General features: G+C 38.6%; 1 protein-coding gene across 2 annotated transcripts in view; it reads left to right on the top strand.

The window, feature by feature from the left end:
* csmd3a (CUB and Sushi multiple domains 3a) overlaps positions 1–25,651 on the top strand; it is a 777,572-nt gene that overhangs the window by 682,277 nt on the left and 69,644 nt on the right. For both annotated transcript variants that reach the window (XM_049467549.1, XM_049467548.1), the window contains exon 59: positions 3,221–3,400. In XM_049467549.1, coding sequence (XP_049323506.1) covers positions 3,221–3,400 — 180 coding nt within the window. The remainder of the gene's footprint in view (positions 1–3,220; positions 3,401–25,651) is intronic.

The raw sequence follows: 25,651 nt of genomic DNA, 5'->3' as shown, positions 1-25,651 counted from the left end.
AAATATTGTACAGAATCAAATAAAAAAAAGAAAAGAGCTTTATAATCTGCCAGCACTCATTAGAGTGAGGCACAACATCCCCAGTACAAGCTCGGGGCATCTGTAAAGCTCTGAGGTGACCAAAGCGCTTCAAACAGCACGTCAGACTGCAGCAGTCGTCCGAACCCCCAGAATAAAAGCGTAATTACACTTATTCATTATTGATCAGTGTTTAACCCGTTAGCCTTATGAACACGCTCACTGCTGCTCCTACAGAGTGGGTTTATGAACGGCACCCTAATGAAAATTTCATTTTACAAATATGTGAGTAGAGTGACGAGGCTGCGGCGCGGACGTTATTAATGAATGAGCTGGAGGAGGCTGTAAAGTCATTACACAGACAGTGCAGATACTGAGAGGCAGAGCCAGAGCAGAAGGAGTGAAAAACAGAATAGAAAAGAGGAGAAAGAAAGAGAAAGTGAGGGCGAAAGTCTCGGGGGAGAAAGGACCAAGAGAGCAGAGTTCTCAGTATGAGACTTTCAGAGTAACTCGAGGAGAGAGGAAGTGAACAGTGCTGCACTTATCTGACCTTCATTACTGCCTGGAATAGAGCTAATAGCTCTGGATGAGTCAGAAATGACGAGCAATTATGATAAATTGTGTCCAGTAGGGGTGTTTGGAGTTTTGTGTAAAAAAAAAAAAAAACTTTTCCATTTTTTGCAGTTTTCCCTCTTTGTACAATGTCAGTCCTGCAGTTATTATTTTTTGATTAATTATCAATAAGCCCAGATAAGAAGAAAAAATAAAAAAAACGCTTCGCTTAATAAACTAAAAGACCATTTCAGTTTCTGAATCAGTTTCTCTGATTTTGCTATTTATAGGTTTATGTTTGAGTAAAATGAACATTGTTGTTTTATTCTATAAACTACAAACAACATTTCTCCCAAACTCCTAATAAAAATATCGTCATTTAGAGCAGTTCAGTTCAGTTTTCATGTTCTCCTCCACCAGTCTTACACACTGCTTTTGGATAACTTTATGCCTTTACTCCTGGTGCAAAAAATCAAGCAGTTCAGTTTGGTTTGATGGTTTGTGATCATCAATCTTCCTCTTGATTATATTCCAGAGGTTTTCTTAATTTGGGAAAATCAAAGAAACTCATTATTTTTAAGTGGTCTCTTGTTTTTTTTCCAGAGCTTTATATACAAACTGTTTTGACATTTATTTTTGATTATATTTATTATAATGATATATATAAATGAATAACAATAGGTTCTTTATAGTTTAGGATGACAGCAAAAGCACATTTTGTATTTGCTAATAACAAGCTAAAAATGAACCCTGTTACTGTAACAATTACTCAACTACTGATTGTTGAGGGACGAGAGGGCGGACATAAGAGCAGGTAGATTAAACCATAAGCAAAATGTAACACAGACTCAGGAAAGGTAATGTAAAACCAATGAAATAAGGCTTCCTCCAGCACCGTAATTCCTCAGCACTGCTCTGTCTGGATCCGCTGGCCTGGCTGAAGGAGCTATTGTCTTTGGCCAAAGAACAGAAAGCATGATGTGCGGTGTCACAGAGGATTATCCACCAAAGTGCTGCGAGATACGACGTGCTACAGATGCTCGTCACCTAGATCTGTTTAATACCGCTATACATCACCTTCCCCACGTGCTTCCTGCCAACCAGAACCCTACAGCGCCGCTCTGATTATGGCTTGTTGCGCCTCGGACCCTCGTAATATTTAGATTTACGTAGATTGGTTAAGCTCCCTGCAAACTTTTGAATAGATATGCATTCCTTAAACCTTGCTTAAGTGTACGCTCACTTTTTATGCCAAGTATTTCTTTAGAAATCACAGTTATTGCGTGAGATGTTGCACACGCACATTTCAGGCCTGTTTTTATACATAAGCACCCTTTATAAATTAGGCCTACAGGCCCAGCTGCAACATCTGTGGACCTGATGGAACCTCAGTCAACCTTTCCAAGGAATATTATATTTGAGCTCATTTGTATTTTATTTAACTTGGTTTTTATAACTTTCTTATTAAAAATCATTCCTAAGCAGTAAAAAAAAAAAAATCTCATAAATCATAACATAAAGACTTTGAGTTGTTTACTCTTCCTTCTCGTCTGGGATGCTGCAATGCTTTACTTCAGTGTATAAATATTTTTTTTTCCATTGCAATAGGCAGAGCTAAGCTGCTGTTTGATTGGCTGATATATATATCTTAAAGTGCAAGAATACACAAGAAAGAAGAAAACACATAATGAAGAAAGAAATGAAGGTCAGTCAATCCGAAACATTTCAAGAACTTTGAAAGTATCCTCAAGTGCAGTTGCAAAGACCATCTAAAACTTTATGATGGAACTTGCACTCATCAGGACCAACCCAGGAAAGGGAGAGCAAGGAAGGGTTTCCTTTGTTGCACAGGATAAGATCATCAGAGTTACAGTGCCAACATCCCCAGCTTTGTAATATGCCAACACTTGGATAAAATGTGATAAAATCACTGCAAAGCACTTTTTATTGGTTCAGTGGTTTAATGGTTTAATAAAAAAGCAACCAAATAAACTAAAATAGGCAAAGCCTTCGTAAATAATTGTTGAAAGTTAATAAAAGCTAGCAGTGTAAGAAATAATCCCTTTATAAGTAATAAGTGTAAATAATGAAGTTAATTTAGATGCTATTTATATGCTATTGTTTTTTTGTGTTAATAACTTTATTTGTTTAACTATAATATCATATTAAATGACTAAACTGACCTTCTATATTACTTTATTAGATATGTTAAAGCTGTTGTCCGTAAGTTTCGGGATTTTGGGGGACTTAGGGCCCTCTCTGGTGAGAATGGTCTCTTTTCTCCACTCAGAAATTCTTCTGCTTTCAGTTTAGAAACAAAGTAATATGGGCTGACACTTTAAAAAAGTTATTTTCACTGTTTTGCTTCTCTCTTCCTATGTGTTGTAGGTGCTTATTAATGTTTTTAAAGTATTTGCAACTTAATGTACAACCGTTAATAAGCTTCTTTATAAAGAAAAAAACTATTTATAAATCTGTTACAAAGGAGCCTTATCATATATTTATATTAAAATCTACAGTACATTGTTTTATCATGGTATCATCATTGATTTAAAAACTTAAAACCAGCAGTTTCTCGCTCAGAACATCATTAAACCTGTATTAAAACAGTGTATAATAACCTATTTCCCTTCTTTGCTTTGTCCACCAGTGATCAGCTGTGGTGATCCAGGCATTCCAGCCAATGGCCTTAGATTTGGCGAGACCTTTACCATTGGCCACAACGTCAGCTACGCCTGCCAACCTGGTTACCTGATGGAGAATGCGACCAGCAACACCCGCACCTGCACCCACAACGGCACCTGGAGCGGCACCCTGCCCACCTGCCAAGGTAAAAAAGCATCAGATCTCAGCTAATCTCAGTTTATCTACAGATCTATAGCTTAAAACTCTCATTACATCATTTTTTATTCTTTTTAAAATGTCTAGTTCTGGTGTCTAGTATGCATTAATGCCCTGTGAGCTGGTTCTTGTGGAAAAAAAAGTGCTCTGGTGATCCGGTATAACACTGCTCTACTCTGGTAGAGGAGTGGGCGGGGAAAAATGATAGGATTTTAGCTCTTGCTCATGAATATTCATACATGCAAACATCTCACCTCTAATTGGCTAACAGCACTGCGTGGCAGCGAGATGGACAACAGTTAAAAACTTTGTAAAATAAAGACATTTATTTCATATGTTACTTTACAACGTGCGTAATGCAGTTCAATTGCCACTGACCCAGTCTTTGTAAAATGCTAAATCCACCGGAGATCCTATGTAAACATATAGTTACACATAGAAATGGGTAGTCCAGGTCCAGAAAGTAAAATTCCACCCCGGGGACACAGAGCTTTTCCTGATCGTCTCATATTTCTAAATATTTTCTTTTACTAGCTACTGCAGACAATGGAGGTTGAGGAAGAGCTTCATGTGCAGCATCATATACAACTCAGAGAGACCTACTGTATTTTATAAAGAACAAGAAAATGGATTTAAGCAGAAAGACACCTTTAAAATATATCAGTATCAATATTTCTGAAGTAAAATCAGGCTTACCCTTTGTTTTTGTAGGTATTAGTTTAGTATAGAAGAGTCCTGAACATAGCCAGTACAGCTGTGTGGAATGTTCTGAAGAAGAAAGTCGTCACTGGTGTACTAAGTAACCCGATGTTGAACAGGTAGAGTAAGGAAAACCACAGTATTTCATGACAGATGATATGGTTTCTGTGGAATGTGGTTTCTGATGCTGTGTTTAGCACTACAGATTTTTAAGGCATATATATCATTATAGTGGATGATGTGACTGGTTAAATTTAGATTTTTTCACATTATATCCATGTCATTTACTAAATAGTTTGCTTTACTGTAGACTGGTGAATTTCTAGTCTTTGAAATAACTTCATAACCCTTTTTCAGCTTTATGTAAATCATAAAAAAATTGTTCAAAGATCCTCTGAATGCTCTTTTTGGCGAGGCATGGCTCACATTCACAGATCCTTCTTGTATGGAGCTGACTTAAAAAACTCTAGGTCTCACATAATTCTTCTTCTAGCACTATGACAATTTTATGGTTTCTCTCAAAGAAGAAATGAATGATCATAATTTAATGGGTGTAATTATTTTTGGCACATTATATTTGTCAACAACCTTGACTTTGATAAAGATCAGATCAGATTTAATGACGCATTCATGCAGAAAACCCAATTTATGCATGAAATTCCACTTTTCTTGCAACTTAAATATTGTTGATAGTCAGTATAACCATATGGACTGTCCTGAAGAAGAAAGTCATCACTGGTGTACTAAGTAACCCGATGTCGAACAGGTAGACCAAGGTAAACCATGTGATTGGTTACATTTAGCATTTTTTGCCATTATGGCCATTTTGTTTACTAAATAGATGGTTTACTGTAGACTGGTGAATTTCTGATTTCTTTTTGATTAAAGATCCTCTGAAAGCTTATTTTAGTGAGGCATGGTTCACATATGCAGATCCTTCTTTTGTGGAATGTAAAAAAGTTAGATTGTTTTTCATCAGTCATTACAAGCTAGCAAAACTTCATGTTGGCTGACAATCGACTATCTCTAATTAGCTTTTTTGAGGTCATTAACACAAGGGTTCACATACTTATTCCACTTGCACAATGAGGTTTTTAAGGTTGATCTCAAAGAAGAATTAAATTATCATAATTATTGTAATTCTAACGTGTAATTATTGCGTGAAAATAATCATAATTATTTTAGGCACATTATATTTTCCACTACCCTTGACTTTATTGAAGATTAGATCAAATTTAATGACAAATTCATGCAGAAAATCCCAATTTATGCTTGAAATTCCAATGGTTTCACACAGTTTTCTGTCTGCCACTGCATGCTTTAGCCCTAGTTTCTGCAGTTTGTTGCTGGTTGCATCCTGCGTTTGTTGGGAATAGAGTTGGTAGAAATAAGCTAACAGCCGTTGTCTCTGGCCTTTGCTCTTGGGCTGCTCTAAGTTGTGATGCTGAGGGATTTTCAGAGATTTCAGAGGCTGTACCGACCAGACGTGAACACCTGTCTAGCCGTAGAGCTGCCAAGATAGCTGCGCTGGAAAAACGGGTCATTGTTTCAGAGGAGGATGATCTCGGAATCATCAAAGAGCAAAAGTTATTCCCTACTTTCTCCAGCACAGAGAGAGAGAGAGAGAGAGAGAGAGAGAGAGCGGGAGAGAAAGGGACTGTATGAATAAATGATAGCACATCCACTCTCCACTGACTCACTGAAATGACCATTGACTCCATCTGCCCTTCAGTCACTGAGCATATCCAAGCAGACCTTAACAGTCTGCCCACTCCAGCACCCTCAGATCACCCTGTTCTCAGCATTCATCTCCATCCCAACATCAAAGATCCAGTCCTGCACTCCAGAAAACTTCCTTCAGAAGTAGTTTCAGACCGTTTCCTGCTCTCTTTACGGCTTAACCCCTTCTCTCCTACATTTAAGAGCCACTAAACCCTAAACCAGATATATATATATATATATATATATATATATATATATATATATATATATATATTTTTTTTTTTTTTTTTTTTAGTAGCTGAAACGTGTTTCTGTTAACACTTTATTTTAAGGAACACAAATTAGGCGCTTATTAATGTCTCATTATTTGCTTAATAAAGACTTAATTAGACATTTGTAAATGATTTATTCACTACTTATTAGGCTTTATTCTGTGTAAGTGTTATTGGTGCTTAATTAGGGGTCTGTGATTTATTAAATATTTATTATTCAGTTCTTTTTAGTGTCTAATTAGTGATGAATAAAACCTCACTTTAGAATATGGTACTTTAGTCACATCTTGGTCTATTAATGATTTATTAAGCTCTTATTAACTCAATAAACTCCAGCACAGCCATAACCTTACCAAACTCACATAAATCAAACTGCTGCCAATTATAATAACACTAATAACACGTAGAATTAGTTAATAGTTAATGCTTAATAATCTGCTTAACAGGGTGCGTAACTGTACATAACTGTTTATTGTGCACAATAAGAACTAATACAGCCATTATTAATCATTTACACATAAGAGACCTTTAATTAAGCACCAATAACACTTAATAACACAGAATAAAGCCTAATAAGTAGTGAATAAATAATTTACAAATGTCTAATTAAGGCTTTATTAAGCAAGTAATAAGACATTAATAAGGGCCTTATTTGTGGTCCTTAAAATAAAGTGTTACCAGTTTTCCTAACCTTTTAAAAATGCTTTTATTGTGGTAATTTCAGCCTCTCAGGTTAAACTGTGCTATAGGCGAGAACCTTGGTACGCAGATACTCACAATATGCAGATCAATCAATTAAAAACACTGCTCCCCTGGTGATGACTAATCATCTGTGCACGTCCTGCCCCGCCCTAGTAATGCCCCAACACACCAGGAGGGTGAAGACTAACACATGTCTCTTCTGATACATGCGAAGTCAGCCACCGCTTCTTTTTGAACTGCTGCTGATGCAGCATTAGCGAGTAGCATCACAGCGCACTCGGAGGAAAGCGCAGCGACTCAGTTCTGATACATCAACTCACAGACGCCCTGTGCTGCGGACATCACCCTTTACTGATGTGGGGAGAGAGCACCATCTACCCACCCGGAGGGAGCAGGGCCTATTTTGCTCCCTCTGAGCGCCGGTGTTCTGTCGAATTGTCCTACCTTGTCGAACCGTGCTGCCCTAATGTATAATGTAAAAATACAACAGAAGCACTATTTTAGGGCATGTACCCAGTAAAATTCCAGTGGATGTACATTATTAGATTTGGATTGCATAAATCATTGTATCAAAGTTATGGCAAATGTAGCTTATTACAAACTGCTTTTGTATTTATTTATGATAATAATTGTAATTTTTTGTTTCCATTTACACTTTTGTGCAATGACAGTGCGCCCAGGTTGTTTAATGCACATAAACCCCACTAAAACAGATTAATTATAAATAAAAAACAATATATAGAGATAAATAATGAAATTGTATAGGTCTGCGCATGCGCAGTACCTTTGGGAAGCATGTATCGATGGTAGGGCAATTCGTCAGAACACTGGCAGCTTAATGGCAAAGCTGCATGAGCTGGGGTTTGAACCTGCGACCTCCTGCTCATAGTGGGAGCGCTTTAGACCGCTGGACCACTTGGGCCACTTTTTACAGCTTTGGATTTTTCCTCTACTGTTCTCTGAGCATGAATTCTTTTCACAAAAACCTTTAGAATTTGATATTTTAATACTTTCATCAAGAAATTATTACCCAACAATAATTCAGATGGGATTGGATCACGACTGTGCCACATGCTCTTCATAGCCAGAAGAGATGCTTTCTCATTTTGCAAAAGAACGAGCAGGAACGAGAAGTTTCTCTGAATTGCAAAACCCTGCCTTTAGCTTACGGGAGCGTGGTCTGTGTTCTGCAGAGCGCGTCTTTCCCTTTCCTGTGTCCTCTCCTCCTATAAATAATGAATGCTCCCTAATCACTAATAAATTTGCTAGCTAATAAAAGAGCGAGGAACTGTGAGGAATGTAAACAAGGCCGTAGTCTTCAGCCGCCGGAGCGCTGTTTGCTGATTGGGAGAGTGGATAACCTTATTATTAGAAGAAGAGAAGTACATCAGGAATAAACGAGGCTGCGGCGCTGGATATTGGAGTGTTTATTCAGGCTATTATCAGTTGAGACAATCATATTAGAGCTGAACGGCGTCTACATGTACACAAAGGCTCTTGATGATTCATTTCGGAATGCTATATAATCAGGTTTTCTCGGGCCGTGTCCGAGTGCGCGCTGCTGCAAAAAAACTCCTCACTGAATCCTTCAATGACAAGCCTGTTAATCCCTCCCCGCACTTCAGCTCTCCTTCATCAGGCCTGGATTAATGTATGGGCTAAAGACAAAGTAATAGAGAGCATTCAATCAGTCAACCTTTATTTAAACTCGGAATACATTGAAGTTGACCCTCATTTACAGTGCAGTCAGGCATCATGCAGAAAAAAAAAGATTAAGAATAGCTGTGAATACTATAATCCTCCAACAAAAATGAGCCATACGTATTATTAATAAAGCTGGTTACTAATACAGTGTTTATGAAATCCCATGTTATGAAAGATAATACAAATAATGTACAAAGCAAAAGTAAATTTACTGCCTGTTTGTGTACAAAGGTTTTTCCTCAATACATGAGTCTAAATATGGCTGGCTATAATCATCATCATCATCATCATCATCATCATCATTAAAAAAAGAGTAAAATGAAGTAAAATGAGTGCTGAGTGTTAATCTAAACAGTTTTATTTTCTGAAAACTGTTTATTTGGGTGAATAAAGTGCTTCCATTTATTTACAGTAAGCTTGGATTTCCAGATTTACACTAAGGCTGGGTGCAGCAGCATTAACATTATCAGCTAACAGTTCTCTTCTTATAAAAGGCTATTGAACATATTATCTCTATTCATCACACCAGTGATAACAGTAGACACAGGCATGCAGATCCAGACAGGCTATAAGCTCGGTGTGAGTGTGTGAGCCGGGCTGTTTGACATGTGTCGGGCGTAGCATGCAGCAGTGTAGCAGGTCCCTAAGTGCACGTCCCGCAGGCCCGTCCCGCGTTGGGGGGGGGGTAGATGATGGACAGGCGGCTGCTCTTCTGTCGGGCTGCGCCGCCGCGCCCCAGGTGAGCCGGATTCAGAGAGGAGGAAAGGCCTCGTCCTGAAAAGCAGCTGATATTTGTAGATTTATGGAAATGAAGCATTCGGGACGGGGCCGCCGGAGACGTTTCCCGTGGTGCTGGAGCCAATTTCAGACGCCTTGCGCGTGCTCGGCGCGACAGCTGAGAGAAAGAGAGAGAGACATGCAGAGGGATGAGACGTCTGTCTGTCCGTGTGTGTGTGTGTGTGTGCAGGCTCCTCTGTGAGTGGGAACAGGTAGCCCCCCAGCTCACTGTCTAATCTCACACAGGTCAGTGGACACTGACAGCCTGCAGCCAGACTCGTCTAGAGAGAGAGAGAGAGAGAGAGAGAGAGAGAGAGCAGTAGATACAGCAAAAATACTAAGATAACCAATGACAGAAGAATAGAGTAAGAATTAGAGAAAAAAGAGATAGAAAAGCAGTGAATAAGAAAGAGAGAGTGAGAAAAGGAGAGAGAAAATAAAGAGAGAGACAAAGAAAATAGAAAGAATAAAAGGAGATGGGGAAAAGAGAGATAGAATTGAGAAAATTAAAGTAAAGCAGTGTGAAAGCTGAAAAAATATGAAGATAAGTGAGATACTGAAAGAGAGAGACAAAAAATATGAAAAAGCGAACAGGAGGTGGAGAAAAAGGGAGAAAATAGAAAAAGGGAGGTATAGAGAAAGATAAAATACAGAGAGGGAGACAAAGAAAAGAGAGAATTAAAAAGAAGACTGGGAAAGAGAAAGAGAGGATGGAGAAAACTGACTGAAGAGAGAGTGAAAGCTAAAGAGTGAAAGCTGGAGAGAGAATAAAGGGATGCGGAAAAAGGAGAGTAAGAGAATAAAGGGATGGGGAAAAAGGAGAGTAAGAGAATAAAGGGATGCGGAAAAAGGAGAGTAAGAGTAAGAGAGGGTCAAGCAGACAAATGGCAATAGATACTGAGAACAACAATTAATGGAAAGAAAAGAGTAAGGGAGACAAAAAGAGAGAAAACAGAGGGGTATAGGAAAAAGACATTAGGATATGACTGTGAGAGAGAAAAAAAGAGTCTAATAGGTGCAGAGAAAATACAGAATTAGTGAGAGATGAAAAAAGAGAAAACATAGAGAGACAAAGAAAAAAGAAAGAGAATAACACAGGAAAAAAACAGACAGAAAGCATGTGTGATAGTAAGAGTTCAGAGGGGAAAGATAGTATTTAGTGCGAGGTGGAGAGAGAGAGAGACAGGAAAAAAAGAAAAATAATAAAATGGAGAGAGGATGGAGAAAACAGACAGAAAACAGAGTTTAAATTCTTGAAAGAGCAAGAGAAAGAAAGAGGTAAACAGAGAAGGAGAGGAGGAAAAATGAGAGAAAGAAAAAGAAAAACAGACTGTGATGAAAAGAGTGGTGGAGAAAGAGAGTGAATATAGAGATGGAGACAAAGAACATAGAAAGCACAAGAGACCGGTGAGAAAAGAGTCAGAGTGAGAGAAAGAGAGAAAGAAAGGGAGATATATAGGAGATGGAGAAAGAGAGATAGTGAGAGAGAGGTGGGGAGAGAGAGAGATATTGAGAATGAGAGAAAGAGAGACAAAAAGTGAGAGGAGAGAGGCAGCGAGCGAGCAAGTGAAAAAGAGAGATAGAAAGTGAGAGAGAAAGAGAGAGGTAGAGAGAGGAGAGGAGGGAGAAGTGGGGAGAGAGAGAAAGTGAGAGAGTGATTGTAAGAGAGACAGAGAGAAGGAAGAGAGAGATAGGTAGAGAGTTATAGAGATAGGAGAAGGAGAGATACTGAGAGAGAGGTGGGGAGAGAAAGAAAGATATTAAGAATGAGAGAGAGACATAGTGAGAGGAGATAGGGAGTGAGTGAGCAAGTAAAAAAGAGAGAGAGAGAGAGAGAGAGAGAGAGAGAGAGAAAAGAGAAAGGAAGGGGAGAGAGAGGTGGGGAGGGAGAGAAGGTGTGAGAGAGAAAAAGAAAAAAAGAGAGAGTGATAGTGATAGACAGAGAGAAATAAGAGAGAGATAGGAGAAGGGGAGAAGGAGAGATGGTGAAAGAGAGAGGGAGCAAGCAAGTGAGTAAGAGAGAGAGTTTGAGAGTGATAGAGAGAGGGAGAATTAGAGAGAGAGAGAGAATTTTTAGAATTTAGCAACAACTTTATTGAAACATTATTTAAGAGAGAGAGAGAGAAAGAGAGACAGATAGTAAGAGAAAATAGGGAGTGAGCGAGCAAGTAAAAAAAGAGAGAGATAGAGAAAGAGAGTGAGAGTGATCGAGACAGAGAGAGAGAGGAAGAGAAAGGAAGGGGAGAGAGAGAAGGCGTGAGTGAAAAAGAAAAAAGAGAGAGAGAGTAAAAGAGCAAGCAAGTGAGTAAGAGAGAGAGAGTTTGAGAGTGATAGAGAGAGAGTGATAGAGAGAGAGGGAGAATTAGAGAGAGAAAGAGACAGATAGTAAGAGAAAATAGGGAGTGAGCGAGCAAGTAAAAAAAGAGAGAGAGATAGAGAAAGAGAGTGAGAGTGATAGAGACAGAGAGAGAGAGGAAGAGAAAGGAAGGGGAGAGAGGAAAGGCGTGAGAGAGAAAAAGAAAAAGGAGAGAGAGAGTAAAAGAGATAGGACAATGAGAGATGGTGAGAGAGAAAGAGAGACAGATAGTAAGAGAAAATAGGGAGTGAGCGAGCAAGTAAAAAAAGAGAGAGAGAGAGAGAGAAAGAGAGTACGAGTGATAGAGACAGAGAGAGGAAAAGAAAGGAAGGGGAGAGAGAGAAGACGTGAGAGAGAAAAAGAAAAAAGAGAGAGAGAGAAAAAGAGCAAGCAAGTGAGTAAGAGAGAGTTTGAGAGTGATAGAGAGAGAGTGATAGTGATAGAGAGAGAGAGAGTTGAGTTTTAACCACACTTTATTAACAATATTAGTTAAAACAGACCATCAGTTACATAAAAAACACAGGTTGGTTTAAGCTAAAAGTTCATTAAAAATGAGTTCACCATTTAAAATTTTACATAAAGCTCCTTCGTAGTCCCACACATTTTCAAACCCAACATGATCGTTCATTGCATCATAAAACATAAAACCAACCCTCACCCTGGCCTGTATTAACCGTTTAAAAAGTAAAAGAACATCACAAACTTGGCCTGAGTCTATTTTCTTCTTTCTGCTAAAATAAATTGCACTCTTGGCCTGCCCCAAAATAAAATTCAACAAGTGACATTTCTTTTTTCTCTTTTGGCAGTATGGAAAACCCAAAATAAAAAGTGACAGCGTAAAACATTCATTAAAACAAGTAAAAAGGGAGGTTAAAACCCTAAACAGTAAAGCCAGTCTTGTACACTGAGTAAAACAATGAAAAACAGTTTCCCTTTCAAAACAAAAAGGGCACTCAGAGGTCACTGCAGGGTTTAAAATGGAAACAAAAGCATTCACAGCGATAATTCCGTGCAAGATTTAAACACGGGCTCTTTTTCACGCGCCTGACTCGTCCCGCACTCCATTTCATCAGTTATAATACTACATTCACTGTTTTGGGAGTCAGAGAGCAGTACCGTGTCGCCGGGCTCTGCTTCCCCCTCCCGCTCGCGCTCATCTGACCCACCCGCACTGTCCACCGCACCATCCGCCGCCGCCACCTCCTCCTCCTCCTCCTGCCGCTGCAGCTCCGAGCCCCCCCTGCCCACTCCGGGCAGCTCCGCACCAGGTACCCCTCAGCCCCGCAACCGAAACACTTCATGGTCTCAGGGCAGCTCCGCACCAGGTGCCCCTCAGCCCCGCAACCGAAACACTTCATGGTCTCAGTATGTTGTGCAAACACAACATAATCAAAACTGTCTATCTTAAATCTTAGAGCCAGATTTAATTCCTCAGCATTGTCATTTAAAACCATAAAAACCCTTCTCCTAAAAGAAACGACGTGTTTAAGGAGATGAGATTTACAGCCTAAAGGAACCTTATTTATTCCGGACATTACTTGGCCATGCCGGGACAGCTCGCGGGTCAGAACAGAATCACCAATAAAAGGAGGGACGTTGCTCAGAATAACTTTTTTGGTTGGTTTAACCAGGGGAAACACAGTGATGTGTGTGCCTTTCAATGAAATCCCCGACACCACCAGCTGATTCACCTTTTCAACACTGTCCAAAAATAAAACAACGGCACTGTTCATTCGGGAGGCTGATAAAATGGAGTCATACCCCACAACAGCGCCCACCTTTAAACTGACCTCCTCAACCGAAAAATCAACCCCAACCGGCACTTTAACGCCATGCCGACGAGAAAGCCCGTCAAACTTCCCACCTACACCTGCACCCGCCACCCCCGCCATGCTGCACGCCGGCGTCCACCCCCGCTAAACCCCGCTAAACCCCACAAAACCCCCTACCCCACTGCGCCCACCCGCCCAGTCCTGTGCTCACTACCCCCCCTTACACCCAAAAAACTAAACTAAACTAAGCTAAACTAAACCCCAAATAACCAAAGAAAAACTAAAATAAACACAAAAGAAAGGGAAACAGTCGCTCTCACAAACACACTCGCTCCACACGCTCCACAAACGCCACGCATGCGCAGAGAGAGAGAGAGAGAGAGAGAGAGAGAGAGAGAGAGAGAAAGAGCAAGCAAGCGAGTGAGAGAGAGAGAGAGAGAGCAAGAGAGCGAGAGAGCGATAGAGAGAGAGAGAGAGCTAAGCCCTCAGGCTGCCTCTGGCTAGTAGCTGGTGGCTAAGCGGTATTCAGGGTAAATGCTGGAGGACGTGTCACTCTCACACAGACACTGATACTAATCCAGCAGTGATCACTCCTCACTCCTCTCACTCTCTCACTCACTCCAGACTGCTTAATCACTTAACATCACTCCCATTACAGCCCAGTACAAGCGCCTCACTCCAGCCCAGTGTGTTGCTGAAGGGAAACACGGATCAATCAGTCCTTCAGTACAGTGTTCCCAACAGCACACACTCCTACACACTGATACACAGCGCTCTGATACCAATCATCTGATTTAATACTGAATAAAACATCACTCATCAACTCATCCCAAAAATACTAGACAGAGCTCAATCATTCCAAAGAATAATGTCTCAAATTAATGAAACAATGTCTCAAAATAATGACAGTGTCTTTAAATAACGACTGTGAATCTCAAAGTAATAATGTAATAAACAATAAGATAATGTTTTAAAATAATGACAGTGTCTTTAAATAAGAACAGTCTATCTCAAAGTAATAAAGAAATATCTCAAAATAATGAGATAATGTCTTAAAATAATTACAGTTTCTTTAAATAAGAACGGTCTATCTTAAAGTAATAAAGTAATATTTCAAAATAAATAGATAATGTCTCAAAATAATGACAGTATCTTCCAAAGAACACATATAACTTAACAAAAGAATAAGATCTCAAAGTAATACCTGCATAATGTCTAAAACCAATGGTTTAGTATCTGAAAATAATGATGTTTGTATTAAAATCACATTTCAGGATGACGTACTGTCTTTAAAAATGAGATAGCATCTTAAAATAGTGACCTAGAATCATGATGCAATGAGATAGTATCTTAAAATGACTTAGTATCTCAATATAATAAATAGCATCAAAAGATGACAAGTTAGTATCTCAAAATAATGAACTTATCTCTTAAGAGTATCTTAAAATGACTTAAGTTAATGAGATTAAGCTTAAGATAATCAGAAAGCATCTCAAAATAATGACCTAGAATCAGGAACTTATGAGATAGTATTTCAAAATGACTCAGTACCTCAAAATGATGAGATAGTATCTCAAAATAATGGATCAATATTCCAAAGAATGATATAGCATCTTAAAGTAATAAAAAAAAAGAGTTTCTCAAAATAATGAGATGGTACCTCAAAGTAATGACTTGGTGTCTCAATATAATAAGATAATGTCACAAAATAAATAAAAAATTGACTTCTAAATCTAAATATTATGAGAGTATCTGAAAGCAAAGAGATGATATCTCAAAATATTGAGATAATGCCGCAAAATAATGACCATCTTTAAACAACTATTGTGTTTCTCAAAGTAATGAAATATTATCTCAAAATAATGACAATATCTTTAAATACTTATTGTGTATCTCAAAGTGATAAGGTAATATCTCAAAATAATGAGATAATGTCTCAAAATAATGACTTGGTGTCTCAATATAACAAGATATCTCAAAAGAGTGACTTAACCTCTAAATATTATGAGAGTGTCTGAAAGCAATGAGGTGATATCTCAAAATAATGAGATAATGTTGCAAAATAATGACTGTTCCAAAGTAATAAGATGATATCTCAACATAATGACATATTTAAATAACTACTGTGTATCTCAAAGTAATATAGTAATATCTCAAAATAAGATACAATAAAAAAATAAGATAAAATATCTTATATTAATGAGATAATATGGTTTAAAAATAATGACATAACTAGATAATAGTAAGCTATAACAATTTTTATTTTAATTGACATGAATGAGCTGCTCCTTAGTTGCCATAATCCAGTACATTTGGTCCTAAAAGTGTATAAAAACAAACACAGCCTCACACACACACACTGATTTGGCTGAGCACAGCATGCTGTGTTTATATATAATGAGATAATAGACAAAATAGTGACAAAGCATCTACATTTCAAAGTATCTGAAAAAATGAGGTGATATTTAAAAATAATGAGATAATGTCTCAAAATGATGACTATTTCAAATAAGATAATATTTTAGAATAATGACAGTGTCTTTAAATAACGACTATATATCTTAGCGTAATAAAGTAATATCTCAAAATAATGAGATAATGTCTCAAAATAATTATAATGTCTTTACAAACTGGCTTTGTATCTCAAAGTAATAAAGCAATATCTCAACGTAATGAGATAATGTCTCAAAAGAATGACAATCTATATATAACGACTGTGAATCTCAAAGTAATAAAGTAATATCTCAAAACAATGAGATAATGTCTCAAAATAATGACTGTTTCAAAGTAATAAGGTGATATCTCAAAATAATGACAATGTCTATATAACGACTGTGAATCTCAAAGTAATAAAGTAATATCTCAAAACAATGAGATAATGTTTTAAAATAATGACGATGTCTTTAAATAATGACTGTATCTCAAAGTAATAAAGTAATATCTCAAAATACTGAGATAATGTCTCAAAATAATGACAGTGTCTTTAAATAACGACTGTGAATCTCAAAGTAATAAAGTAATAAACAATAAGATAATGTTTTAAAATAATGACATGGTCTTTAAATAAGAACAGTCTATCTCAAAGTAATAAAGTAATATCTCAAAATAAATAGATAATGTCTCAAAATAATGAGAGTATCTTAAATAACAACAGTGTATCGCAAAGTAATAAAGTAACATCTCAAAAATAATGTAATAATGGTTCAAAATAATGACTGATTCAAAGTAATGCGGTGATATCTTAAAATAAAGAAAGATTTTAAAATATTGGCTCATAATAATAATGAGATAATATCTTTACAAATGGCTTAATATTTAAATATGATGACATAACAAGATGATAATAAGCTATACCAATAGATTTTATTATTTTAAATGGCATTATTAAATGGAATTATTTTGAGAGCTTCCCCATAGTTACTGTAATCTAGTACATTTGGTCCTGAAAGTGTATAAAAAACAAACACAGCCTCTCTCTCTCTAACACACACACACACACACACACACACACACTGATTTGGCCGAGCACAGCGTGCTGCTTCTATACCTGCCAACACTGCCTGCACCTCCTCCAGACTGCAGTTCATTCATTTCACCCAAATGATCTGGTAATTCAGACTGACCCCGGCCTTGTTTAGCTTTGTTGTGTTAGCTAGCCTTTATCTCCTTAGCCTCAGGCTCTTATTTAATGTTCCTCTCTGAACAATAACCGCCGGTGATATTTCCTTTCAACTTTTAATGTAGTAAACCTGGGGATTTCCTCTCTCTCAGCTGTAGGACACATTCTGGAGTTTTAAAAAAATAGCACCCCGTGAGCTAAATTGTACCCAGCGGCGCCGGCCCTCACACTCTTCACTACCTCTGCATTAATTTGCCCAGACGTGCCCTGATTTCACAAGCTTCAGCTTTAATATCTCTTACCATCAAGCTGTTGGACGGTGTTTTATTAGCTTCATTATATGGCACCTCTTTGTTCTTTTCAGGCCCCGCGGCCACGAGCCCGTACAGTTTTTCTTTTTTTTTTTTTTTGCATTGGTGCAGTCAAAAGTTTACACACACTCATTATAAACTTTAATGTCATGGCAATATTGGGCTTACAGTGATTTCTTTCATCTTTCAGCTGTTCTTTTTGGGGACAGAATGAAAATTAATTGATCTTTAATAGAAGCAGACAAGAATTTGGTGCACAAGTGATTTCGAACTCAACAAAGAGGCACATTTACAATGATTTTAAGGCTTTAGTGCCTTTTTGGCTGCCTCTAGCCTGGATACAACATTAAATGTGATTGGTGTGGTGCAGTGGTTAACACCACTAACTAATAGCTAGTAGCTGGGAGACTGGGGTTCAATTCCCAGTCTGGGTAAATATGCTGTGATTCACCGATAAGAGTCCTTGTGCAAGTCTCCTAACACTACATTGCTCAATCTCTGTAATAGGAATAACATTGTAGGAGCACCAGTTGGATGAGTTGAGGAGAAATGAGGATTAGTTGGAGAGAAGCTGAGATGAGTTGAGGAGAAGTTGGAGAGAAGTTGGGGATTGATTGGGATGAGTTGGAGAGAAATTGGAGATTAGTTGGGATTTGTTGGGGAGATGTTGGGGATTAGTTGAAGAGAAGATGGGATTAGTTGGAGAGATGGAGGAAAGTTGGGGGTTGATTGGGATGAGTTGGAGAGAAATTGGAGATTAGTTGGGATTCGTTGGGGAGACGTTGGGATAAATTGGGGATTAGTTGGAGAGAAGGGGGGATGAGTTGGGGAGAAGTTAGGGATTAGCCTGGAAAAAGTTGGGATGAGTTGGGGATAAATTGGGAATTAGTTGGAGAGAAGTTGGGAATTAGTTGGAGAGAAGTTGGAATGAGTTGCAGATTAGTTTGTGAGAAGGTGGGAAGACGTTGGGATTAGTTGAAGAGAAGGTGGGATGAGTTGTAAGATAAGTTGGGAATGAGTTGAGGATTAGTTTGAGAGAAGGTGGGATGTGTTGGGAAGACATTGGGATTAGTTTGTGAGAAGGTGGGATGAGTTGGGGAGAAGTTGAGATAAATTGGTAAACTGCATGCATGAGTTTTCCAGCAAAATGAAGAATTATAAATATAGTGTCGGTCAAACATTTGGACACATCTTTTCATTCAATGTTTTTCTTTATTTTTCAATTTAATTTATTTTCTATATTGTGGATTAATAATACATTTATAAAATTTATGAGTTGGAGAGAAATTGGAGATTAGTTGGGATTCGTTGGGGAGACGTTGGGGATTAGTTGAAGAGAAGGTGGGATTATTTGGGGAGATGTTGGAGGAACGTAGGGGAGTAGTTAAAGAGAAGTTGGGACAAGTTAAGGAGAGGTTGGGGATTTGAGATGAGTTTGGAAGAAAGTGGAAAAAAATTGAGATTAGTTGGAGAGAAGTTGAGGATTAGTTGGAGAGAAGTTGGGATAAATTGGGGATTAGTTGGGAATAAATTGGGGATTAGTCGGAGATAATTTGGGATGAGTTGCTGAGTTCGGGATTAGATGAAGAGACAGTGGGATGAGATGGGAAGAAGTTTGGATTAGTTGGAGAAAAGTTGGGCATTAGTTAGGGAGAAGTTGGGATAAGTTGTGGAGAAGTTGGGGACTCACCAAAGAGATGAGTTGGAGAGAAGGTGGAGAGAAGTTGGAATGAGTTGGGTAGAAGTTGATGATTAGTTAAGGACAAGTTGGAGAGAAGTTGGGAAGAGTTGGGGAGAAGTTGGGAACTATAGATTAGCTGGGAAAAAGTTGGGATGAGTTGGGGATAAATTGGTGATTAGTTGGAGAGAACGTGGGATGAGTTGTAGAGAAGTTGGGGATTACCCGGGGAAACGTTGGGATGAGTTGAGGATTAGCTGGAGAGAAGGTGGGGATTACCTGGGGAAAAGTTGGGATGAGTTGAGGATTAGTTGGAGAGAAGGTGGGATGAGTTGGGGAGAAGTTGGGGATTAGCCGGGAAAAAGTTGGGATGAGTTGGGGATAAATTGAGGATTAGTTGGAGAGAAGGTGGGATGAGTTGGGGAGAAATTGGGGATTAGCCAGGAAAAAGTTGGGATGAGTTGGGGATAAATTGAGGATTAGTTGGAGAGAAGGTGGGATGAGTTGGAGAGAAGTTGGGGATTATCCGGGGAAAAGTTGGGATGAGTTAGGGATAAATTGAGGATTAGTTGGAGAGAAGGTGGGATGAGTTGGAGATTAGCCGGGAAAAAGTTGGGATGAGTTTGGGATAAATTGAGAATTAGTTGGAGAGAAGTTGGGAATTAGTTGGAGAGAAGTTAGGAATTAGTTGGAGAGAAGTTGGAATGAGTTGCAGATTAGTTTGTGAGAAGGTGGGAAGACATTGGGATTAGTTGAAGAGAAGGTGGGATGAGTTGGGGAGAAGTTGAGATAAATTGGTAAACTGCATGCATGAGTTTTCCAGCAAAATGAAGAATTATAAATATAGTGTCTGTCAAACATTTGGACACATCTTTTCATTCAATGTTTTTCTTTATTTTTCAATTTAATTTGTTTTATACATAAAACAGTTAAGGGACACATATGGAATTATGTGGTAAAAAGTGTTTGTCCTCCACATTAATCCCCTGATCTAAACCTGATGAACTGAGATGGTGATTTGAGGTGATTTAATTGGGATGAGCTGGAGCTTCACAGCGTGAAGGAAAGGCAGCAACTGTCGTTCAGCACCTCCAGCAACTCCTTCAAGACACTGAGCAAAACTATTCCAGGTGACTTAAAATACCAAGAGTGTGCAGATCTGTGCTCAAAGATAAATGTGCTACTTAGAAGAATCTAAAGTATAAAACATATTGTGGTTTGTGTATTTAACATTTTTTGTTTACAGAATAATTCTATGTATACTACCTACATAGCTTTAATATAGTCTTAAGCATTACATTTACAATGTAAATAACAAAAATAATAAAAAAGAAAATAAAACACATTGAATGAGAAGAGATGTGTCCAAACGTTTGACTGGTTCTGTATATATTTACATTGAATTTCCAGTGGGTCAACTGAGCATCTCATTTCAAGCCTCCAGGATCCGGGATCACACATGCAGCTGTACGTTATCCGACGCTAGACTTTCAGCACACTGTTTTATTTAGCACAGTCTTGACTATATTGATTGCTTTACAAATGAGAGTGATGTGAAATTAATGAGCATAAAGGGATATGTAATTACACTCCTGAAGTGTGGGAGATGGTGTTCGAGCCGTGGCTCTGCGGCTCCGTGTTACACAACAGAGGACGGCTGTTTACAATGGAGAGCCGTGGAAGAGCGCTGTGATTCACTTTTTGCTTTTTTTTTTTTTTTTTTTTTTTATTGGGACACTTACTCGTCAAAACAGCTCATGATTTATTCATCCCCAGCTCAGACCCAGCTGCTCGCTTCGCCTTCTTCCTCTCGTTCTCTGCAGCGATGTCAAAATATCAGCGGACTTGTTTAGCATCCCCCTCCTCTGCTGTTTGGAACCACAAATTTGCAATTTAAAAACATTGCTGGAAACCCCAGACTGCATTCCATTGATTCTGTTAATGGGAGCTCTGTTCGCATGGTTAATATATACACTAAATACACAACTGTATTGGAACACCATTATTAAAAAAAGACTTCACCCTGCTTTTGCTGGAGTAACTGTTTCTAATGTTTAAGGAAAAGGGTGCTCTCCTAGGTTTTGAATTTCTGTGCTCTTTAATTTCTGTGTGTATTTTATTGCATTAAGAAAAAAAATCTTTAGTGAGGCCAGGATATTGGATAATCATCTCCCCTCCTCATCTCCAACCCCATAACTCATCCCCAACTCCCTAACCCAACTCCTCAACTCCTACCTCCCCAACTTATCCCAACATTTCTACAACTAATCCCCAAACTCTCCCCAACTCATCCCAACTTCTCTCCAGTTAATCCCCAACTTCTCTTCAACTTATTACAACTTTTCTCCAACTAATCGCCAGTGTCTTCCCAAACCATCCTAACTTTTCTACAACTTATCTCAACCTCCCTACAGCTAATCCACAACTTCTCCCCAACTCATTACAACATTTCTCCAACTAATCCCCTATTTATCCCCAACTCATTTCAACTTCTCTCTAACTATTTCCCAACTTCTCCCCAACTCCTCCCAACTAATCATCAACTTTACCCCCAAGTCGCCCTCCAACTAATTATCAATTACTCTTCAACCCATTCCAACTTTTTTCCAACCTTTTCAAACTTTTATCCAATTAATCCCCAACTTCTTCATAACTCCTCAAAACAAATCATCAGCTTTTTTAACACATCCCAATTTTTCTCAAACTAATCATAAACCTCTCCCCAACTCATCCCAACTTCTCACAAGATAATCTCCAATTTCTCCCTAGCCCATCTAAACTTTTCTCCAACTAATCCTGAACTTCTCCCCAACTCATCTTAACTTCTCTCTAACTCATCCCCAAATTCTCTCCAACTCATCCCAGCCTCTCTCCAACTAATCTGCAACTTCTCCACAACTCCTCCCAACTAATCATCAACTTTGCCCCAAGTCGCCCTAAAAACGAACTATCAATTTCTCCTCAACCCATTCCAACTTTTCTCCAACCTTTTCAAACTTTCCTCCAATTAATCCCCAACTTCTTCATAACTCCTCAAAACTAATCAACTTCTTTCCTCAACTCATCCCAACTTCTCGACAACTCATCTCAACTTCTCTCCAGCTAATCCCCAACTTCTCCCCAACTCATTACAACTTTTCTCCAAATAATCACCAACTTCTTCCCAAACCATCCCAACTTTTCTACAACTAATCCCCAACTAATCACCAACTTCTTCCCCAACTCATTTCAACTCACTTCTCTCCAGCTAATCCTCAACTTCTGATCAACCCATCTCAACTCCTCAACTCCAACCTCCACAACTTCTCTCAACTTTTCTTCAGCTAATCACTAAAGTTTCTTCAACTCATTGCAACTTTTCTCCAACTAATCCCCAACTTCTCCACAGCTCATTCCAACTTCTCTCCAACTAATTAACAACTTTGCCCCAAGTCATCCTCCAACTAACTATAATTTTTTTCTCAACCAATTTCAACTTTTCTCCAACCTTTTCAAACTGTCCTCCAATTAATCTTCAACTTCTCAAAACAAATCATCAGCTTCTTTCCTCAACTCATCCCAATTTTTCTCAAACTATTCATAAACCTCTCACCAACTCATCCCAACAATCGTAAACTTTAACCCACTTCCCCAAATAATCCCCAACACAGTTCCACTGCTGCCAGTAAAATAGGTACAAGGACTCCAGACAGTCCTATTTTACTGATAAAACTTTTGGACAGGGTCTAGACAAGCTGTGCGTGTTTTCCAAAATCTCAGACATATTGAGAAAAAAGCTGCATGCCTCTTGAAGAGGAATCCCAGGAGGCTCCTTATGAAGCTGCTGGAGCGATTGCCAAGAGATTGCAAAGCTGCAGCAAAGCAGGGTGGGAGTTCTTTGAAGAGCCTGATGTAGATAATAGTGGATTAGTTTTGATTTGTTTTAAGCTGGTTTGGTCACTACATGCTCTGCCTACACGTGTGTAGGCAAATTTCAATGCTACCATTAAAGTGTTAATTCTTAACACTGGCCCTGGTGTCTCCCTGCTTAGCACATTTAGTGTTTTCCTGTCTCCCAACCCGCCTAATCTAAACCAAATCAGCTCATTAATACACATTTTTGTGGGGTGCAGGTGCTCTATTACAGCATGAATTCCCTAAAATGTGCAGGCTTAATAAGACTTTTTAGCGATTTCACATCTATAGAATATTAATAAAATAACTGATTTTGTATCAAAGTTCAACTCTCCAATATGTGAAGTTCACTGAGAACTGACAACATGCTACAAACCAATCAGTGTCAAGTATATGGTGACAAAGCCCACACTGTAACACCAAAAAAGTTTAGCTTACTTAAAAAAAACAATAGAGCAAACTGGTTGCCTTAAAAAGTTAAGGCAATTGGGAATGAAAACTAAAGTTAGCAAAACTTAAAACAAGTTATTACTATAAGTAAAAGTTTTTTTTGATACTGTAAGACAGGGCACGTTGAGTTTACTTTTTTTAATTGAGTTGCTCAATTTTTGTAAGTAATGGGGAATGAAAACTTGAGTTTTCACTGTAAGCCTGGAAAAGGTGAATTTAGAGGTAAGACAGTTAATCATGTAAAGCTCTGGAAAAAATTGAGAGACCACTTCAGTTTCTGAATCAGTTTCTCTGATTTATAGGTTTATATTTGAGTAAAATGAACATTGTTGTTTTATTCTATAAACTACAGACAAGATTTCTCCCAAATTCCAAATAACAATATTCTCATTTAGAGCATTTATTTGCAGAAAATTAGAAATGGCTGAAATAACAAAAAAGATGCAGAGCTTTCAGACTTTAAATAATGCAAAGAAAACAAGTTCATATGCATAAAGTTTTAAGAGTTTATAAATCAATATTTGGTGGAATAACCCTGGTTTATAATCACAGTTTTCAGGCTTGTTCTCCTCCACCAGTCTTACACACTGCTTTTGGATGACTTTATGCCACTCCTGCTGCAAATATGTTTCCGGTTGATAGTATGCTGTGTTGATAGTTGGCTGCTGCTTGTCACTGGTGTGTATTGATAAGTATAAATAATTGTGGTTAGAATGTAATTGTGCCTATGTAAGTAAGGATAGGACATTCCACTTTTGTGCAAGCATCTAACAGTCCCTGAACCATAGTCTCAAGTATCTACCTTTGAATACAGTTGCAAGAAAAAGTATGTGAACCCTTTGGGATTGCTTGAATGTCTGCACAAATTGGTTATTAAATGTGTTCTGATCTTCATTTAAGTCACAACAATAGACAAACACAGTTTGATTAAACTAATACCACATAAAAAATATATATGTTTGCATGATTTTATTGAACACAACATGTTAACATTCACAGTGAGGGTGGAAAAAGTATGTAAATCTTTGGATTTAATAACTGGTTGATCCTCCTTTGGCAGCAAAAACCTCGACCAAACGTTTCCTGTAGTTACAGATCAGACCTGTACAACGGTCAGGAGGAATTTTGGATCATTCCTCTTCACTAAACTGTTTCAGTTCAGCTATAATATTCTTGGGATATCTGGTGTGAATCAATCGCTCTCCTGAGGTCATGATGCCGCAGCATCTCAATTGGGTTCAGGAGGTCAGGACTCTCTAAAAGGCCCGGTATTTTCTTCTGTTGAAGCCGTTCGGTTGTTGATTTACTTCATGCAATATCATCACGATTAACAGCTGTTCCTCCAGATGCCTAAATGAGGTGACACTGTAAGGCTACTGGTTTCGCTCTCTTTGCTCTAAGTATTTTTTTTTTCTTTAGTAGGAGTGGTAGTAGTATCTCAGTAGTCTGAAGATACAGAGATAGTTTTAAGTCTAGTCAGCTTATTATTTCAGGAGTGCAGCGTGACGAGAACATTATATCTGGGGGCATTTGCGGTCTTTTTTCTACTTTTTCTTGCTGTTACTTTCACAGTTTGATAGACATCTTACAACCGCCCCTACGAGGCAGCACTCTCTTAAGGCGGTGGGGCGCCCAAGCTGGTGTTAGCAAGTTCTTCAGTGCCTGTAGATCCAACAGACCTGACGCAACACTTTCAGGAGTTCCTCTCCTGCAGAGCTCTTCTATCCACTATCTGGCCCTCCTGCTTTGTGCAGTCCACCACTTTTCAAGCCACTTTACATCCTTAGCCCGAGCCGTGGGCGAAAAGTGACGGTAAAGGAGAGTTTTGATGGTTTATTGTCGTCCGCTTGCAGTGCGCTGCCTCGTTGGAGTGTGGAGCGACAGAGATGCGAGTGTTTGAGTGTGAGTGTATGTTGTGTAGGGAGGAAATGCTGTTGAAAAAGAAAACTTCACTGCAGCAGAAGGTAGCTGCGGGCTTTCATCATGCCCAGCAATACGTATTTTATTCTTGGCTGCAGGGCAAAAAAGAACGGCCTCAAAATCCAGATCATGCTTCTTCACTTGTCTTCCATCGATACGGAGCGAGGGCGGAGGTTTCGGGGGTTCTTCTTCTGCTGCTGTTTTTCCACGTTCTCGATCTTGGGCTCGCGTAAGATGTGCCGCGCTATACAAATACATTATAAATAGTGTCAGATTTAAACGCGTGCTTGGGTTATTGCCGATCGCTTCAGACGACGAGCCGAGCGATGATTAGCGGGATAAAGTTCACCGCGCTCATTTATTT

Source organism: Astyanax mexicanus, chromosome 1 (genome assembly GCF_023375975.1).
Source record: "Astyanax mexicanus isolate ESR-SI-001 chromosome 1, AstMex3_surface, whole genome shotgun sequence".
Lineage (NCBI taxonomy): Eukaryota > Metazoa > Chordata > Actinopteri > Characiformes > Acestrorhamphidae > Astyanax > Astyanax mexicanus.
Note: the sequence above shows the minus strand (reverse complement) of the source record. Positions and strands in the feature narration are given on the sequence as shown.